General features: G+C 51.4%; 1 protein-coding gene across 3 annotated transcripts in view; it reads left to right on the top strand.

Moving 5' to 3' along the window:
- Nucleotides 1-25,330, top strand: part of LOC139537933 (stAR-related lipid transfer protein 13-like) — a 142,691-nt gene that overhangs the window by 88,053 nt on the left and 29,308 nt on the right. For all 3 annotated transcript variants that reach the window (XM_071339834.1, XM_071339833.1, XM_071339835.1), the window contains 3 exons: nt 2,096-2,329; nt 4,362-4,579; nt 7,641-7,817. In XM_071339834.1, coding sequence (XP_071195935.1) covers nt 2,096-2,329; nt 4,362-4,579; nt 7,641-7,817 — 629 coding nt within the window. The remainder of the gene's footprint in view (nt 1-2,095; nt 2,330-4,361; nt 4,580-7,640; nt 7,818-25,330) is intronic.

The following is a 25,330-nucleotide window of genomic DNA, read 5'->3' as shown; positions in this document are numbered from 1 at the left end:
CAGTTTGTTTGACATCCTGGCCCAGTTATAACCTAGTTAACCAGTTAGTTTAAATACTGGCCCAGGTATAACCTAGTTAACCAGTTTGTTAGTTTAAATACTGGCCCAGGTATAACCTAGTTAACCAGTTTGTTTGACATCCTGGCCCAGGTATAACCTAGTTAACCTCTAACGAGCCTCTACCCCGGGTCCGGGATCACCCCCCACCCCCCCACACACTGATTAGCATAGCTAGCATAGCTTCACAAGTAGATAGTAGCATCTAAATATCATTAAATCACAAGTCCAAGACACCAGATGAAAGATACAGATCTTGTGAATAAAGCCACCATTTCAGATTTTTAAAATGTTTTACAGGGAAGACAAAATATGTAAATCTATTAGCTAAACACGTTAGCAAAATACACCACTTTTCTAACTCCATCAGTTTCTTACTACTTCAGGTGCTATCACCAATTTGGCTAAACTAAGATATTGATAGCCACTAACCAAGAAAAAACCTCTTCAGATGACAGTCTGATAACATATTTATGGTATAGGATAGGTTTTGTTAGAAAAAAGTGCATATTTCAGGTAGAAATCACAGTTTACAATTGCACCTACCATCACAAGACGACTAGAATTACTATAGAGAGCAACGTGTATGACCAATTTACTCTTAATAAAACATTTCATAAGAATAGACAAAGCATAGCAATGGAAAGACCCAGATCTTGTGATTCCAGACAATATTTCAGATTTTCTAAGCGTTTTACAGCGAAAACACAATAAATCGATAAGTTAGCATACCACATGTGAAAACGTTACCAGAGCATCGATTCCAGCCAAAGAGCGCTATAACGTAATCACCGCCAAAATATATTAATTTTTTCACTAACCTTCTCAGAATTCTTCCGATGACACTCCTGTAACATCATTTTACAACATACATATACAGTTTGTTCGAAAATGTGCATATTTAGCCATACAAAACCGTGGTTACACAATGAAAATACTAGGAAATCAAGCCTCAAAATGTCTGACGTCATCTTTCAGAGTGATCTAGTTTAATTGAAAGCTAATCATATACTTGACTAAAAAATACAGGGTTGACAGGAATCGAAAGACAAATTAGTTCTTAATGCAACCGCTGACTTACATTTTTAAAATTATCCTTACTTTTCAATACAGGGTTCGCCAAGTGACGCGATAACAAACAAAATGGCGAAATATGCGTTTAAAATATTTAGACAGAACAACGATTTATCATATTAAATATTGCTTACTTTGAGCTGTTCTTCCATCAGATTCTTGGGCAATGTATCCTTTCTATGTTGTAATCTTCTTTTGGTCGATAGATGTCCTCTGTCCTTCGAAATGTCCACTAACAACGACCGAGACCCCGAAACGTTCCCAAAGCTAGAAAGTGCACGACAAAGAAATTCCTCAGAATCGCACTAAACGGATATAAATTGCTATAAAACGGTTCAAATTAACTACATTATGATGTTTTTAACAACTATAACGACTAAAAACATGACCAGAGAAATATTGCTGGCTAAACAACGATTTGGAATGAGGCAAGTCCGATGTCCTTCACGCTTCAGGCGCGCGACGAGAAAGGGAGGTACCTCTACGTTTTGTTCTTTTATAGTGGCTGTGATTGTGCAATCGATTCCATTCAAAACGTGATGACGTACAGACACCCAGAGGAAGACGTAGGCAGTGTCGGTTTCTTCATAGCATTCACTGTCACCTTAAAAACAGACTCCAGATCAGGGGTAAACATTTCTGAAATCTGACCCCTGTCATGAAAAGTGCTGTAGATATGGTTCTGTACCACTCAGAGACAAAATTCCAACGGCTATAGAAACTAGAAAGTGTTTTCTATCCAATAATAACAATAATATGCATATTGTACGATCAAGAATTTAGCACGAGGCAGTTTAATTTGGAGACCAAAATATGCTAATGCAGAACAGCACCCCCTATAGTTCCAAGAAGTTAACCAGTTTGTTTGACATCCTGGCCCAGGTTTAACCTAGTTAACTAGCACTGTTCTTACAGTTTCTAATACACTTCATAGCTGACAGATAGTTTCTCTCGTCCCATTCAGATCCCACAGGAGACAGTGAGTCAATCCTGTAACTCTTACAGGGAGGCTGAGTTACTAGCGCCCCCTCTGGACGAGCTGTGTAAGACACATGAGGAGGAGGAGGAGGAGGAGGAAGGGTCCTACCACACACTCATGGAGGGGCTGGTGCAGGGCCTACTGAAGGAGGCCAGAGACAAGAGTAAAGGATGGGTGTCCCGGGTCACCACCGACCACACTGAACTGGCCTTCAAAAAGGTGTGTGTTGCACACTACAGTCGCACACTACAGACGCACACTACAGTCGCACACTACAGACACACACTACAGTCACACACTACAGACGCACACTACAGACACACACTACAGTCACACACTACAGACACACACTACAGTCGCACACTACAGACACACACTACAGTCGCACACTACAGTCGCACACTACAGTCGCACACTACAGACGCAAACTACAGACGCACACTACAGTCGCACACTACAGTCGCACACTACAGTCGCACACTACAGTCGCACACTACAGTCGCACACTACAGACGCACACTACAGTCGCACACTACAGTCGCACACTACAGTCGCACACTACAGTCACACACTACAGTCACACACTACAGTCGCACACTACAGTCACACACTACAGACGCACACTACAGTCACACACTACAGTCGCACACTGCAGTCGCACACTACAGTCGCACACTACAGTCGCACACTACAGTCGCACACTACAGTCACACACTACAGACGCACACTACAGTCACACACTACAGACGCACACTACAGTCACACACTACAGACGCACACTACAGACGCACACTACAGACGCACACTACAGTCACACACTACCGACGCACACTACAGTCACACACTACAGACGCACACTACAGTCACACACTACAGTCACACACTACAGACACACACTACAGTCACACACTGCAGACGCACACTACAGTCGCACACTACAGACGCACACTGCAGTCACACACTACAGACGCACACTACAGTCACACACTACAGATGCACACTACAGTCACACACTACAGACGCACACTACAGTCGCACACTACAGACGCACACTGCAGACGCACACTGCAGACGCACACTACAGTCACACACTACAGACGCACACTACAGTCACACACTACAGATGCACACTACAGTCACACACTACAGACGCACACTACAGTCACACACTACAGACGCACACTACAGATGCACACTACAGTCACACACTGCAGACGCACACTACAGTCGCACACTACAGACGCACACTACAGACGCACACTACAGTCACACACTACAGACGCACACTACAGTCACACACTACAGTCACACACTACAGTCGCACACTACAGTCACACACTACAGACGCACACTACAGTCACACACTACAGACGCACACTACAGTCACACACTACAGACGTACACTACAGACGCACACTACAGACGCACACTACAGTCACACACTACAGACGTACACTACAGACGTACACTACAGTCGCACACTACAGTCGCACACTACAGACGCACACTACAGTCACACACTACAGTCACACACTACAGTCGCACACTACAGTCGCACACTACAGACGCACACTACAGACGCACACTACAGACGCACACTACAGTCACACACTACAGACGCACACTACAGACGCACACTACAGACGCACACTACAGTTGCACACTACAGTCGCACACTACAGTCGCACACTACAGACACACACTACAGTCACACACTACAGTCACACACTACAGACGTTATAGCTCATACTATACTCTCTGTCTCTCTGTCTGTCTCTCTCTCTCTCTCTGTATCTCTCTCTCTCTCTGTCTCTCTCTGTATCTCTCTCTGTCTCTCTCTGTATCTCTCTCTGTATCTCTCTCTGTATCTCTCTCTGTCTCTCTCTCTGTCTCTCTCTCTGTATCTCTCTCTGTCTCTCTCTCTCTCTCTCTGTCTCTGTCTCTGTCTCTCTGTCTCTGTATCTCTCTCTCTCTCTTTATCTCTCTCTGTCTCTCTCTCTGTATCTCTCTCTGTATCTCTCTCTGTATCTCTCTCTGTCTCTCTCTCTGTCTCTCTCTCTGTCTCTCTCTCTGTCTCTCTCTCTGTCTCTCTCTCTGTCTCTCTGTCTCTCTCTGTATCTCTCTCTGTCTCTTTATCTTTATCTCTCTCTGTCTCTCTCTCTCTGTCTCTCTCTCTGTCTCTCTGTCTCTCTGTCTGTCTCTCTCTCTCTGTCTCTCTCTCTGTCTCTCTCTCTGTCTCTGAGTATCCCAGGTGGCTGATGGTAACCCCCTGCGGCGTTGGCGTGTGTCTGTGGAAGTGTGTGCCCCGCACAGTGATGTGTTGGAGAGGCTGCTGAGGCAGCGCCCCCTGTGGCAGACAGACGTACTGCAGGAGAAGGTTCTGGAAACCCTGGACAGACAGACAGACATCTACCAGTACAGCCTGCAGAGCATGGCACCACACCCCAACACTGACTATGTGGTACTGAGGTTAGTACACACACACACACACACACACACACACACACACACACACACACACACACACACACACACACACACACACACACACACACACACACACACACACACACACACACACACACACACACACACACACACACACACACACAGACACACACACACATGATCAAATCAAAATGTATTTGTCACATACACATGGTTAGCAGATGTTAATGCGAGTGTAGCGAAATGCTTGTGCTTCTAGTTCCGACAATGCAGTAATAACCAACGAGTAATCTAACCTAACAATTCCACAACTACTACCTTAAACACAGAAGTGTAAAGGGATAAAGAATATGTACATAAAGATATATGAATGAGTGATGGTACAGAACGGCATAGGCAAGATGCAGTAGATGGTATAGAGTACAGTATATACATATGAGATGAGTAATGTAGGGTATGTAAACATTATATGAAGTGGCATTGTTTAAAGTGGCTAGTGATACATTTTTTACATACATTTTTACATAATTAAAGTGGCTGGAGTTGAGTAAGTATGTTGGCAGCAGCCACTAAATGTTAGTGATGGCTGTTTAACAGTCTGATGGCCTTGAGATAGAAGCCGTTATTCAGTCTCTCGCTCCCAGCTTTGATGCACCTGTACTGACCTCGCCTTCTGGATGATAGCGGGGTGAACAGGCAGTGGCTCGGGTGGTTGTTGTCCTTGATGATCTTTTTGGCCTTCCTGTGACATCGGGTGGTGTAGGTGTCCTGGAGGAAAGGTAGTTTGCCCCCGGTGATGCGTTGTGCAGACCTCACTACCCTCTGGAGAGCCTTACGGTTATGGGCGGAGCAGTTGCCGTACCAGGCGGTGATACAGCCCGACAGGATGCTCTCGATTGTGCATCTGTAAAGTTTGTGAGTGCTTTTGGTGACAAGCCAAATTTCTTCAGTCTCCTGAGGTTGAAGAGGCGCTGCTGCGCCTTCTTCACCACGCTGTCTGTGTGGGTGGACCATTTCAGTTTGTCCGTGATGTGTACGCCAAGGAACTTAAAATTTACTACCCTCTCCACTACTGTCCCGTCGATGTGGATAGGGGGGTGCTCCCTCTGCTGTTTCCTGAAGTCCACGATCATCTCCTTTGTTTTGTTGACGTTGAGTGTCAGGTTATTTTCCTGACACCACACTCCGAGGGCCCTCACCTCCTCCCTGTAGGCCGTCTCGTCGTTGTTGGTAATCAAGCCTACCACTCTAGTGTCGTCTGCAAACTTGATGATTGAGTTGGAGGCGTGCATGGCCACGCAGTCGTGGGTGAACAGGGAGTACAGGAGAGGGCTCAGAACGCACCCTTGTGGGGCCCCAGTGTTGAGGATCAGTGGGGTGGAGATGTTACCTACCCTCACCACCTGGGGGCGGCCCGTCAGGAAGTCCAGTACCCAGTTGCACAGGGTGGGATCGAGACCCAAGGTCTCGAGCTTGATAACGAGTCTGGAGGGTACTATGGTGTTAAATGCTGAGCTGTAGTCGATGAACAGCATTCTCACATAGGTATTCCTCTTGTCCAGATGGGTTAGGGCAGTGTGCAGTGTGGTTGCGATTGCGTCGTCTGTGGACCTGTTGGGGCGGTAAGCAAATTGGAGTGGGTCTAGGGTGTCAGGTAGGATGGAGGTGATATGGTCCTTGACTAGTCTCTCAAAGCACTTCATGATGCTAGAAGTGAGTGCTACGGGGCGGTAGTCGTTTAGCTCAGTTACCTTAGCTTTCTTGGGAACAGGAACAATGGTGGCCCTCTTGAAGCATGTGGGAACAGCAGACTGGGATAAGGATTGATTGAATATGTCCGTAAACACACCAGCCAGCTGGTCTGCGCATGCTCTGAGGACGCCGCTGGGGATGCTGTCTGGGCCTGCAGCCTTGCAATGGTTAACATGTTTAAATGTTTTACTCACATTGGCTACAGTGAAGGAGAGCCCGCAGGTTTTGGTAGCGGGCCGAGTCAGTGGCACTGTATTGTCCTCAAAGCGAGCAAAGAAGTTGTTTAGTCTGTCCGGGTGCAAGACATCCTGGTCCGCAACGGGGCTGGTTTTCTTTTATAGTCCGTGATTGACTGTAGACCCTGCCACATACCTCTCGTATCTGAGCCGTTGAATTGCGACTCCACTTTGTCTCTATACTGACGCTGAGCTTGTTTGATTGCTTTGCGGAGGAGGGAATAGCTACACTGTTTGTATTCGGTCATGTTTCCGGTCACTTTGCCCTGGTTAAAAGCAGTGGTTCGCGCTTTCAGTTTCACGCGAATGCTGCCTTCAATCCACGGTTTCTGGTTAGGAATGTTTTAATAAACGCTGTGGGTACAACATCCCCGATGCACTTGCTAATAAACTCGCTCACCGAATCAGCGTATTCGTCAATGTTGTTGTTTGACGCAGTGCGGAACATATCCCAGTCCACGTGATCGAAGCAATCTCGAAGCGTGGAATCAGATTGGTCGGACCAGCGTTGAACAGACCTGAGCGCGAGAGCTTCCTGTTTTAGTTTCTGTCTATAGTCGGGGAGCAACAAAATGGAGTCATGGTCAGCTTTTCTGAAAGGAGGGCGGGGGAGGGCCTTATATGCGTCGCGGAAGTTAGAATAACAATGATCCAGGGTTTTACCAGGTTCTGGTCTTTTAACAGAGACTGACCTCTCAGTAACATGCGATATAGAAAGGAAAATCAGAGGAAAGTAAGCGTTTGAGGCCGGAGTTGTTCACCCCAGCTCTAAACCCTCACTAGGTTTCCCCTCCCTAATTTATAACCTAAGCATTGACTACTAGTACTGAGGCTAAACTGTACTCTTCCTACATAGTTACCCCTATGTTCATCTTTCCTTTGCCCCACTCTCTCTGTCTCTCTGTCTCTCTGTCTCTCTGTCTCTCTGTCTTTCTCTGTCTTTCTCTGTCTCTCTTTCCCTCTCTCTCTCTCTCTCTCTGTCTCTCTCTCTCTCTGTCTCTCTGTCTCTCTGTCTCTCTGTCTTTCTCTGTCTTTCTCTGTCTCTCTCTGTCTCACTTTCCCTCTCTCTCTCTGTCTCTATCTCTCTCTCTCAGGTCATGGCGTAACGATGTGTCTAAGGGGTGCAGTGTGTTGGTGTGTGTGTCAGTGGACCAAGAGGACAGTCCAACCATGGCTGCAGTCAGAGGGGTAGTTCTAGAGTCCCACTACCTTCTGGAATCCTGCGGAACTGGCAGGTCCAGACTCACACACATCTGCAGGGTTGACCTGAAGTAAGTGTGTGTGTGGGAGTAGTAAGAGAGTGTATGGATACTGTAAATAATGACATTTAGTGGCAGATTCTCTTATCCATGGTGACTTCCAGTATTGCTGGATGGATCCAGAGAGACTAGAACCCACATGGTGTTGCAAACATTACCACTAACCACTAACCACTACCACCAACCACTACCACTACCACCAACCACCTACCACCACCACTACACTACCACCAACCACTACCACCAACCACTACCACTACCACCAACCACTACCACCAACCACTACCACCAACCACTACCACTAACCACTACCACCAACCACTACCACTACCACCAACCACTACCACCAACCACTACCACCAACCACTACCACCAACCAGTACCACCAACCACTACCACCAACCACTACCACCAACCACTACCACCAACCACTACCACCAACCACTACCACCAACCACTACCACCAACCACTACCACCAACCACTACCACCAACCACTACCACCAACCACTACCACCAACCACTACCACTACCACCAACCACTGCCACCAACCACTACCACCAACCACTACCACCAACCACTACCACCAACCACTACCACCAACCACTACCACCAACCACTACCACCAACCACTACCACCAACCACTACCACCAACCACTACCACTACCACCAACCACTACCACCAACCACTACCACCAACCACTACCACTACCACCAACCACTACCACCAACCACTGCCACCAACCACTACCACCAACCACTACCACCAACCACTACCACCAACCACTACCACCAACCACTACCACCAACCACTACCACTACCACCAACCACTACCACCAACCACTGCCACCAACCAGTACCACCAACCACTACCACCAACCACTACCACCAACCACTACCACCAACCACTACCACTACCACCAACCACTACCACCAACCACTGCCACCAACCAGTACCACCAACCACTACCACCAACCACTACCACCAACCACTACCACCAACCACTACCACTACCACCAACCACTACCACCAACCACTGCCACCAACCACTACCACCAACCACTACCACTACCACCAACCACTACCACCAACCAGTACCACCAACCACTACCACCAACCACTACCACCAACCACTACCACCAACCACTACCACCAACCACTACCACTAACCACTACCACCAACCACTACCACCAACCACTACCACCAACCACTACCACCAACCACTACCACCAACCACTACCACTACCACCAACCACTACCACCAACCACTGCCACCAACCACTACCACCAACCACTACCACCAACCACTACCACTACCACCAACCACTACCACCAACCACTGCCACCAACCACTACCACCAACCACTACCACCAACCACTACCACCAACCACTACCACTACCACCAACCACTACCACCAACCACTGCCACCAACCACTACCACCAACCACTACCTACCACTACCACCAACCACTACCACCAACCACTACCACCAACCACTACCACTACCACCAACCACTACCACCAACCACTGCCACCAACCACTACCACCAACCACTACCACCAACCACTACCACCAACCACTACCACCAACCACTACCACCAACCACTACCACCAACCACTACCACCAACCACTACCACCAACCACTACCACCAACCACTGCCACCAACCACTACCACCAACCACTACCACCAACCACTACCACCAACCACTACCACCAACCACTACCACCAACCACTACCACCAACCACTACCACCAACCACTACCACCAACCACTACCACCAACCACTACCACTACCACCAACCACTACCACCAACCACTACCACTACCACTACCACCAACCACTACCACCAACCACTACCACCAACCACTACCACCAACCACTACCACCAACCACTACCACCAACCACTACCACCAACCACTACCACTACCACCAACCACTACCACCAACCACTACCACTACCACCAACCACTACCACCAACCACTACCACCAACCACTACCACCAACCACTACCACCAACCACTACCACCAACCACTACCACCAACCACTACCACCAACCACTACCACCAACCACTACCACCAACCACTACCACTACCACCAACCACTACCACCAACCACTACCACCTACCACTACCACCTACCACTACCACCAACCACTACCACCAACCACTACCACCAACCACTACCACCAACCACTACCACCAACCACTACCACCTACCACTACCACCAACCACTACCACCAACCACTACCACCAACCACTACCACCAACCACTACCACTACCACCAACCACTACCACCAACCACTACCACCAACCACCAACCACCTACCACTACCACCAACCACTACCACCAACCACTACCACCAACCACTACCACCTACCACTACCACCAACCACTACCACCAACCACTACCACCAACCACTACCACCAACCACTACCACCAACCACCATCACCAACCACTACCACCAACCACTACCACCTACCACTACCACCAACCACTACCACTACCTCCAACCACTACCACCAACCACTACCACCAACCACTACCACCAACCACTACCACCAACCACTACCACCTACCACTACCACCAACCACTACCACCAACCACTACCACCAACCACTACCACCAACCACTACCACCTACCACTACCACCAACCACTACCACCAACCACTACCACCAACCACTACCACCAACCACTACCACCAACCACTACCACCAACCACCAACCACTACCACCAACCACTACCACCTACCACTACCACCAACCACTACCACCAACCACTACCACCAACCACTACCACCAACCACTACCACCAACCACTACCACTACCACCAACCACTACCACCAACCACTACCACCTACCACTACCACCTACCACTACCACTACCACCAACCACTACCACCAACCACTACCACCTACCACTACCACCAACCACTACCACTACCACCAACCACTACCACCTACCACTACCACCAACCACTACCACTACCACCAACCACTACCACCTACCACTACCACCAACCACTACCACCAACCACCAACCACTACCACCAACCACTACTACCACTACCACCAACCACTACCACCAACCACTACCACCAACCACTACCACTACCACCAACCACTACCACCTACCACTACCACCAACCACTACCACCAACCACTACCACCTACCACCAACCACTACCACCAACCACTACCACCAACCACTACCACCAACCACTACCACCAACCACTACCACCAACCACTACCACCAACCACTACCACTACCACCAACCACTACCACCAACCACTACCACCAACCACTACCACTACCACCAACCACTACCACCAACCACTACCACCAACCACTACCACCAACTACTACCACTACCACCAACCACTACCACCAACCACTACCACCAACCACTACCACTACCACCAACCACCAACCACTACCACCAACCACTACCACCAACCACTACCACCAACCACTACCACCAACCACTACCACTACCACCAACCACCTACCACCTACCACTACCTACCACTACCAAAAATCACTACCACCAACCACTACCACTACCACCAACCACTACCACCAACCACTACCACCTACCACATACCACTACCATTACCTACCACCAACCACTACCACTACCACCAACCACTACCACCAACCACTACCACTACCACCAACCACTACCACCAACCACTACCACTACCACCAACCACTACCACCAACCACTACCACCAACCACTACCACCAACCACTACCACCAACCACTACCACCAACCACTACCACCAACCACTACCACCAACCACTACCACTACCACCAACCACCTACCACCTACCACTACCTACCACTACCAAAAATCACTACCACCAACCACTACCACTACCACCAACCACTACCACCAACCACTACCACCAACCACTACCACCTACCACCTACCACTACCATTACCTACCACCAACCACTACCACTACCACCAACCACTACCACCAACCACTACCACTACCACCAACCACTACCACCAACCACTACCACCAACCACTACCACCAACCACTACCACCAACCACTACCACCAACCACTACCACCAACCACTACCACCAACCACTACCACTACCACCAACCACCAACCACTACCACCAACCACTACCACCAACCACTACCACCAACCACTACCACCAACCACTACCACCAACCACTACCACCAACCACTACCACCAACCACTACCACTACCACTAACCACTACCACCAACCACCAACCACCAACCACTACCACCAACCACTACCACCAACCACTACCACCAACCACTACCACCAACCACTACCACTACCACCAACCACTTACCACTACCTACCACTACCAAAAATCACTACCACCAACCACTACCACTACCACCAACCACTACCACCAACCACTACCACCAACCACTACCACCTACCACCTACCACTACCACTACCACCAACCACTACCACCAACCACTACCACCAACCACTACCACCAACCACCAACCACTACATCCAACCACTACCACTACCACCAACCACTACCACCACCAACCACTACCACCAACCACTACCACCAACCACTACCACCAACCACTACCACCAACCACTACCACCAACCACTACCACCAACCACTACCACCAACCACTACCACTACCACCAACCACTACCACCAACCACTACCACTAACCACTACCACTACCACCTACCACCAACCACCAACCACCTACCACCAACCACTACCACTACCACCAACCACTACCACCAAACACTACCACCAACCACCTAACACCAACCACTACCACTACCACCAACCACTACCACCAACCACTACCACCAACCACTACCACCAACCACCACTACCACCAACCACTACCACCAACCACTACCACCAACCACCAACCACCACTACCACCAACCACTACCACCAACCACCACTACCACCAACCACTACCACCAACCACCACTACCACCAACCACTACCACCAACCACTACCACCAACCACTACCACCAACCACCACTACCACCAACCACTACCACCAACCACCAACCACCAACCACTACCACCAACCACTACCACCAACCACTACCACCAACCACTACCACCAACCACTACCACTAACCACCACTACCACCAACCACTAGCACCAACCACCAACCACCACTACCACCAACCACTACCACCAACCACTACCACCTAGCACCAACCACCAACCACTACCACCAACCACTAGCACCAACCACTAGCACCAACCACTACCACCAACCACTAGCACCAACCACTACCACCAACCACTACCACCAACCACTACCACCAACCACTACCACCAACCACTACCACTATCCACCACTACCACCTACCACTACCACCAACCACTACCACCAACCACTACCACTACCACCAACCACTACCACCAACCACTACCACCAACCACTACCACCAACCACCACTACCACCAACCACTACCACCAACCACTACCACTATCCACCACTACCACTACCACCAACCACTACCACCAACCACTACCACTACCACTACCACAAACCACTACCACCAACCACCAACCACTACCACCAACCACTACCACCTACCACCTACCACCAACCACTACCACCAACCACTACCACCAACCACTACCACCAACCACTACCACCAACCACTACCACCAACCACTACCACCAACCACTACCACCAACCACTACCACCAACCACTACCACCAACCACTACCACCAACCACTACCACCAACCACTACCACTACCACCAACCACTACCACCAACCACTACCACTACCACCAACCACCTACCACCAACCACTACCACTAACCACCACTACCACTACCACCAACCACTACCACTACCACCAACCACTACCACCAACCACTACCACCAACCACTACCACCTACCACCAACCACTACCACCAACCACTACCACCAACCACTACCACTAACCACTACCACCAACCACTACCACCAACCACTACCACCAACCACTACCACCAACCACTACCACCAACCACTACCACTACCACTACCACCTACCACCAACCACTACCACCAACCACTACCACCAACCACTACCACCAACCACTACCACCAACCACTACCACTACCACCAACCACTACCACTACCACCAACCACTACCACCAACCACTACCACCAACCACTACCACCTACCACCAACCACTACCACCAACCACTACCACCAACCACTACCACCAACCACTACCACCAACCACTACCACCAACCACTACCACTACCACCAACCACTACCACCAACCACTACCACCAACCACTACCACCAACCACTACCACTACCACCAACCACTACCACCAACCACTACCACCAACCACTACCACCAACCACTACCACCAACCACTACCACTACCACTACCACACACCACTACCACTACCACCAACCACTACCACCAACCACTACCACCAACCACTACCACTACCACCAACCACCTACCACTACCACCAACCACCTACCACCAACCACCAACCACTACCACTACCTACCACTACCACCAACCACTACCACCAACCACTGCCACCAACCACTACCACCAACCACTACCACCAACCACTACCACCAACCACTACCACCAACCACTACCACCAACCACTACCACCAACCACTACCACCAACCACTACCACTACCACCAACCACTACCACCAACCACTACCACCAACCACTACCACCAACCACTACCACCAACCACTACCACCAACCACCAACCACCAACCACCACTACCACCAACCACTACCACCAACCACTACCACCTACCACCAACCACCAACCACTACCACCAACCACTACCACCAACCACTACCACCAACCACTAGCACCAACCACTACCACCAACCACTACCACCTAGCACCAACCACCAACCACCACTACCACCAACCACTACCACCTAGCACCAACCACCAACCACCACTACCACTACCACTACCACAAACCACTACCACCAACCACCAACCACTACCACCAACCACTACCACCTACCACCAACCACTACCACCAACCACTACCACCAACCACTACCACCAACCACTACCACCAACCACTACCACCAACCACTACCACTACCACTACCACCAACCACTACCACCTACCACCAACCACCAACCACCACTACCACCAACCACTACCACTAACCACTACCACCAACCACTACCACCAACCACTACCACTACCACCAACCACTACCACCAACCACTACCACCAACCACTACCACTACCACCAACCACTACCACCAACCACTACCACCAACCACTACCACCAACCACTACCACTACCACCAACCACTACCACCAACCACTACCACCTACCACCAACCACTACCACCAACCACTACCACCAACCACTACCACCAACCACTACCACCAACCACTACCACTAACCACTACCACCAACCACTACCACCAACCACTACCACCAACCACTACCACCAACCACTACCACCAACCACTACCACCAACCACTACCACCAACCACTACCACCAACCACTACCACCAACCACTACCACCAACCACTACCACTACCACCAACCACTACCACCAACCACTACCACCAACCACTACCACCAACCACTACCACCAACCACTACCACCAACCACTACCACCAACCACCTACCACCAACCACCAACCACCTACCACTACCACTACCTACCACTACCTACCACTACCACCAACCACTACCACCAACCACTACCACCAACCACTACCACCAACCACTACCACCAACCACTACCACCAACCACTACCACTACCACCAACCACCTACCACCAACCACTACTACCACTACCACCAACCACTACCACCAACCACTACCACTACCACCAACCACTACCACCAACCACTACCACCAACCACTACCACCAACCACTACCACCAACCACTACTACCACTACCACCAACCAGTACCACCAACCACTACCACTACCACCAACCACTACCACCAACCACTACCACCAACCACTACCACTACCACCAACCACTACCACCAACCACTACCACCAACCACTACCACCAACCACTACCACCAACCACTACTACCACTACCACCAACCACTACCACCAACCACTATCACTACCACCAACCACTACCACCAACCACTACCACTACCACCAACCACCTACCACCTACCACTACCACTACCTACCACTACCACCAACCACTACCACCAACCACTACCACTACCTACCTCTACCACCAACCACTACCACCAACCACTACCACTACCACCAACCACTACCACCAACCACTACCACTACCACCAACCACCTACCACTACCACTACCTACCACTACCACCAACCACTACCACCAACCACTACCACCAACCACTACCACCAACCACTACCACCAACCACCAACCACTACCACCAACCACTACCACTACCACCAACCACTACCACCAACCACTACCACTACCACCAACCACTACCACCAACCACCTACCACCTACCACTACCACTACCTACCACTACCACCAACCACTACCACCAACCACTACCACTACCTACCTCTACCACCAACCACTACCACCAACCACTACCACTACCACCAACCACCTACCACTACCACTACCTACCACTACCACCAACCACTACCACCAACCACTACCACCAACCACTACCACCAACCACTACCACCAACCACTACCACCAACCACTACCACCAACCACTACCACCAACCACTACCACCAACCACTACCACTACCACCAACCACCTACCACCAACCACTACTACCACTACCACCAACCACTACCACCAACCACTACCACTACCACCAACCACTACCACCAACCACTACCACCAACCACTACCACCAACCACTACCACCAACCACTACCACCAACCACTACTACCACTACCACCAACCAGTACCACCAACCACTACCACCAACCACTACCACCAACCACTACCACCAACCACTACCACTACCACCAACCACTACCACCAACCACTACCACCAACCACTACCACTACCACCAACCACTACCACCAACCACTACCACCAACCACTACCACCAACCACTACCACCAACCACTACTACCACTACCACCAACCACTACCACCAACCACTACCACTACCACCAACCACTACCACCAACCACTACCACTACCACCAACCACCTACCACCTACCACTACCACTACCTACCACTACCACCAACCACTACCACCAACCACTACCACTACCTACCTCTACCACCAACCACTACCACCAACCACTACCACTACCACCAACCACTACCACCAACCACTACCACCAACCACCTACCACTACCACTACCTACCACTACCACCAACCACTACCACCAACCACTACCACCAACCACTACCACCAACCACTACCACCAACCACCAACCACTACCACCAACCACTACCACTACCACTACCACCAACCACTACCACTACCACCAACCACTACCACCAACCACCTACCACCTACCACTACCACTACCTACCACTACCACCAACCACTACCACCAACCACTACCACTACCTACCTCTACCACCAACCACTACCACCAACCACTACCACTACCACCAACCACTACCACCAACCACTACCACTACCACCAACCACCTACCACTACCACTACCTACCACTACCACCAACCACTACCACCAACCACTACCACCAACCACTACCACCAACCACTACCACCAACCACCAACCACTACCACCAACCACTACCACTACCACCAACCACTACCACCAACCACTACCAACCACTACCACCAACCACTACCACCAACCACTACCACCACCAACCACTACCACCAACCACTACCACCAACCACTACCACTACCACCAACCACTACCACCAACCACTACCACCAACCACTACCACTACCACCAACCACTACCACCAACCACTACCACTAACCACTACCACTACCACCTACCACCAACCACCAACCACCTACCACCAACCACTACCACTACCACCAACCACTACCACCAAACACTACCACCAACCACCTAACACCAACCACCAACCACTACCACCAACCACTACCACCAACCACTACCACCAACCACCAACCACCACTACCACCAACCACTACCACCAACCACTACCACCAACCACCAACCACCACTACCACCAACCACTACCACCAACCACCAACCACCACTACCACCAACCACTACCACCAACCACTACCACCAACCACCACTACCACCAACCACTACCACCAACCACCACTACCACCAACCACTACCACCAACCACCAACCACCACTACCACCAACCACTACCACCAACCACTACCACCAACCACTACCACCTACCACCAACCACCAACCACTAGCACCAACCACTACAACCAACCACTACCACCAACCACTAGCACCAACCACTACCACCAACCACTACCACCTAGCACCAACCACCAACCACCACTACCACCAACCACTACCACCAACCACTACCACCTAGCACCAACCACTACCACCAACCACTACCACCAACCACCAACCACTACCACCAACCACTACCACTACCACCAACCACTACCACCAACCACTACCAACCACTACCACCAACCACTACCACCAACCACTACCACCACCAACCACTACCACCAACCACTACCACCAACCACTACCACTACCACCAACCACTACCACCAACCACTACCACTACCACCAACCACTACCACCAACCACTACCACTAACCACTACCACTACCACCTACCACCAACCACCAACCACCTACCACCAACCACTACCACTACCACCAACCACTACCACCAAACACTACCACCAACCACCTAACACCAACCACCAACCACTACCACCAACCACTACCACCAACCACTACCACCAACCACCAACCACCACTACCACCAACCACTACCACCAACCACTACCACCAACCACCAACCACCACTACCACCAACCACTACCACCAACCACCAACCACCACTACCACCAACCACTACCACCAACCACTACCACCAACCACTACCACCAACCACTACCACCAACCACCAACCACCACTACCACCAACCACTACCACCAACCACCAACCACCACTACCACCAACCACTACCACCAACCACCAACCACCACTACCACCAACCACTACCACCAACCACTACCACCAACCACCACTACCACCAACCACTACCACCAACCACCACTACCACCAACCACTACCACCAACCACCAACCACCACTACCACCAACCACTACCACCAACCACTACCACCAACCACTACCACCTACCACCAACCACCAACCACTAGCACCAACCACTACAACCAACCACTACCACCAACCACTAGCACCAACCACTACCACCAACCACTACCACCTAGCACCAACCACCAACCACCACTACCACCAACCACTACCACCAACCACTACCACCTAGCACCAACCACCACTACCACCAACCACTAGCACCAACCACTAGCACCAACCACTAGCACCAACCACTACCACCAACCACTACCACCAACCACCACTACCACCAACCACCACTACCACCAACCACTACCACCAACCACTACCACCAACCACTACCACTAACCACCACTACCACTACCACCAACCACTACCACCAACCACTACCACTACCACTACCACAAACCACTACCACCAACCACCAACCACTACCACCAACCACTACCACCTACCACCAACCACTACCACCAACCACTACCACCAACCACTACCACCTACCACCGACCACTACCACCTACCACCAACCACCAACCACCACTACCACCAACCACTACCACCAACCACTACCACCAACCACTACCACCAACCACTACCACCAACCACTACCACCAACCACTACCAGCAACCACTACCACTACCACCAACCACCTACCACCAACCACTACCACCAACCACTACCACCAACCACTACCACCAACCACTACCACCAACCACTACCACCAACCACTACCACTACCACCAACCACCTACCACCAACCACTACCACTAACCACCACTACCACTACCACCAACAACTACCACTACCACCAACCACTACCACCAACCACTACCACCAACCACTACCACCAACCACTACCACTACCACCAACCACTACCACCAACCACTACCACCAACCACTACCACCAACCACTACCACCAACCACTACCACCTACCACCAACCACTACCACCAACCACTACCACCTACCACCAACCACTACCACCAACCACTACCACCAACCACTACCACCAACCACTACCACCAACCACTACCACTAACCACTACCACCAACCACTACCACCAACCACTACCACCAACCACTACCACCAACCACTACCACCAACCACTACCACCAACCACTACCACCAACCACTACCACCAACCACTACCACCAACCACTACCACCAACCACTACCACTACCACCAACCACTACCACCAACCACTACCACCAACCACTACCACCAACCACTACCACCAACCACTACCACCAACCACTACCACCAACCACTACCACCAACCACCTACCACCAACCACCAACCACCTACCACTACCACTACCTACCACTACCTACCACTACCACCAACCACTACCACCAACCACTACCACCAACCACTACCACCAACCACTACCACCAACCACTACCACTACCACCAACCACCTACCACCAACCACTACTACCACTACCACCAACCACTACCACCAACCACTACCACTACCACCAACCACTACCACCAACCACTACCACCAACCACTACCACCAACCACTACCACCAACCACTACTACCACTACCACCAACCAGTACCACCAACCACTACCACTACCACCAACCACTACCACCAACCACTACCACCAACCACTACCACTACCACCAACCACTACCACCAACCACTACCACCAACCACTACCACCAACCACTACCACCAACCACTACTACCACTACCACCAACCACTACCACCAACCACTACCACTACCACCAACCACTACCACCAACCACTACCACTACCACCAACCACCTACCACCTACCACTACCACTACCTACCACTACCACCAACCACTACCACCAACCACTACCACTACCTACCTCTACCACCAACCACTACCACCAACCACTACCACTACCACCAACCACTACCACCAACCACTACCACTACCACCAACCACCTACCACTACCACTACCTACCACTACCACCAACCACTACCACCAACCACTACCACCAACCACTACCACCAACCACTACCACCAACCACCAACCACTACCACCAACCACTACCACTACCACCAACCACTACCACCAACCACTACCACTACCACCAACCACTACCACCAACCACCTACCACTACCACTACCTACCACTACCACCAACCACTACCACCAACCACTACCACTACCTACCTCTACCACCAACCACTACCACCAACCACTACCACTACCACCAACCACTACCACCAACCACTACCACTACCACCAACCACCTACCACTACGACTACCTACCACTACCACCAACCACTACCACCAACCACTACCACCAACCACTACCACCAACCACTACCACCAACCACCAACCACTACCACCAACCAGTACCACTACCACCAACCACTACCACCAACCACTACCAACCACTACCACCAACCACTACCACCAACCACTACCACCACCAACCACTACCACCAACCACTACCACTACCACCAACCACTACCACCAACCACTACCACCAACCACTACCACTACCACCAACCACTACCACCAACCACTACCACTAACCACTACCACTACCACCTACCACCAACCACCAACCACCTACAACCAACCACTACCACTACCACCAACCACTACCACCAAACACTACCACCAACCACCTAACACCAACCACCAACCACTACCACCAACCACTACCACCAACCACTACCACCAACCACCAACCACCACTACCACCAACCACTACCACCAACCACTACCACCAACCACCACTACCACCAACCACTACCACCAACCACCAACCACCACTACCACCAACCACTACCACCAACCACTACCACCAACCACCACTACCACCAACCACTACCACCAACCACCAACCACCACTACCACCAACCACTACCACCAACCACTACCACCAACCACTACCACCTACCACCAACCACCAACCACTAGCACCAACCACTACCACCAACCACTACCACCTACCACCAACCACCAACCAACCACTACCACCAACCACTAGCACCAACCACTACCACCAACCACTACCACCTAGCACCAACCACCAACCACCACTACCACCAACCACTACCACCAACCACTACCACCTAGCACCAACCACCAACCACCACTACCACCAACCACTAGCACCAACCACTAGCACCAACCACTAGCACCAACCACTACCACCAACCACTACCACCAACCACCACTACCACCAACCACCACTACCACCAACCACCACTACCACCAACCACTACCACCAACCACTACCACCAACCACTACCACTAACCACCACTACCACTACCACCAACCACTACCACCAACCACTACCACTACCACAAACCACTACCACCAACCACCAACCACTACCACCAACCACTACCACCTACCACCAACCACTACCACCAACCACTACCACCAACCACTACCACCTACCACCGACCACTACCACCTACCACCAACCACCAACCACCACTACCACCAACCACTACCACCAACCACTACCACCAACCACTACCACCAACCACTACCACCAACCACTACCACCAACCACTACCACTACCACCAACCACCTACCACCAACCACTACCACCAACCACTACCACCAACCACTACCACCAACCACTACCACCAACCACTACCACTACCACCAACCACCTACCACCAACCACTACCACTAACCACCACTACCACTACCACCAACAACTACCACTACCACCAACCACTACCACCAACCACTACCACCAACCACTACCACCAACCACTACCACCAACCACTACCACCTACCACCAACCACTACCACCAACCACTACCACCAACCACTACCACCAACCACTACCACCAACCACTACCACTACCACCAACCACCTACCACTACCACCAACCACCTACCACCAACCACCTACCACTACCACTACCTACCACTACCACCAACCACTACCACCAACCACTACCACCAACCACTACCACCAACCACTACCACCAACCACTACCACCAACCACTACCACCAACCACTACCACCAACCACTACCACCAACCACTACCACCAACCACTACCACCAACCACTACCACCAACCACCAACCACCAACCACCACTACCACCAACCACTACCACCAACCACTACCACCAACCACTACCACCTACCACCAACCACCAACCACTAGCACCAACCACTACCACCAACCACTACCACCAACCACTACCACCAACCACTACCACTACCACCAACCACCTACCACTACCACCAACCACCTACCACCAACCACCTACCACTACCACTACCTACCACTACCACCAACCACTACCACCAACCACTACCACCAACCACTACCACCAACCACTACCACCAACCACTACCACCAACCAATACCACCAACCACTACCACCAACCACTACCACCAACCACCAACCACCAACCACCACTACCACCAACCACTACCACCAACCACTACCACCAACCACTACCACCTACCACCAACCACCAACCACTACCACCAACCACTACCACCAACCACTACCACCAACCACTAGCACCAACCACTACCACCAACCACTAGCACCAACCACTACCACCAACCACTACCACCAACCACTACCACCAACCACTACCACCAACCACTACCACCAACCACCAACCACTACCACCAACCACTACCACTACCACCAACCACTACCACCAACCACTACCAACCACTACCACCAACCACTACCACCAACCACTACCACCACCAACCACTACCACCAACCACTACCACTACCACCAACCACTACCACCAACCACTACCACCAACCACTACCACTACCACCAACCACTACCACCAACCACTACCACTAACCACTACCACTACCACCTACCACCAACCACCAACCACCTACAACCAACCACTACCACTACCACCAACCACTACCACCAAACACTACCACCAACCACCTAACACCAACCACCAACCACTACCACCAACCACTACCACCAACCACTACCACCAACCACCAACCACCACTACCACCAACCACTACCACCAACCACTACCACCAACCACCACTACCACCAACCACTACCACCAACCACCAACCACCACTACCACCAACCACTACCACCAACCACTACCACCAACCACCACTACCACCAACCACTACCACCAACCACCAACCACCACTACCACCAACCACTACCACCAACCACTACCACCAACCACTACCACCTACCACCAACCACCAACCACTAGCACCAACCACTACCACCAACCACTACCACCTACCACCAACCACCAACCAACCACTACCACCAACCACTAGCACCAACCACTACCACCAACCACTACCACCTAGCACCAACCACCAACCACCACTACCACCAACCACTACCACCAACCACTACCACCTAGCACCAACCACCAACCACCACTACCACCAACCACTAGCACCAACCACTAGCACCAACCACTAGCACCAACCACTACCACCAACCACTACCACCAACCACCACTACCACCAACCACCACTACCACCAACCACCACTACCACCAACCACTACCACCAACCACTACCACCAACCACTACCACTAACCACCACTACCACTACCACCAACCACTACCACCAACCACTACCACTACCACAAACCACTACCACCAACCACCAACCACTACCACCAACCACTACCACCTACCACCAACCACTACCACCAACCACTACCACCAACCACTACCACCTACCACCGACCACTACCACCTACCACCAACCACCAACCACCACTACCACCAACCACTACCACCAACCACTACCACCAACCACTACCACCAACCACTACCACCAACCACTACCACCAACCACTACCACTACCACCAACCACCTACCACCAACCACTACCACCAACCACTACCACCAACCACTACCACCAACCACTACCACCAACCACTACCACTACCACCAACCACCTACCACCAACCACTACCACTAACCACCACTACCACTACCACCAACAACTACCACTACCACCAACCACTACCACCAACCACTACCACCAACCACTACCACCAACCACTACCACCAACCACTACCACCTACCACCAACCACTACCACCAACCACTACCACCAACCACTACCACCAACCACTACCACCAACCACTACCACCAACCACTACCACTACCACCAACCACCTACCACTACCACCAACCACCTACCACCAACCACCTACCACTACCACTACCTACCACTACCACCAACCACTACCACCAACCACTACCACCAACCACTACCACCAACCACTACCACCAACCACTACCACCAAC

This window comes from Salvelinus alpinus, chromosome 13 (assembly GCF_045679555.1).
Source record: "Salvelinus alpinus chromosome 13, SLU_Salpinus.1, whole genome shotgun sequence".
Taxonomy (NCBI): Eukaryota; Metazoa; Chordata; class Actinopteri; order Salmoniformes; family Salmonidae; genus Salvelinus; species Salvelinus alpinus.
The sequence above is the reverse complement of the archived record's forward strand: the minus strand, read 5'-3'. Positions and strand labels throughout refer to the sequence as shown.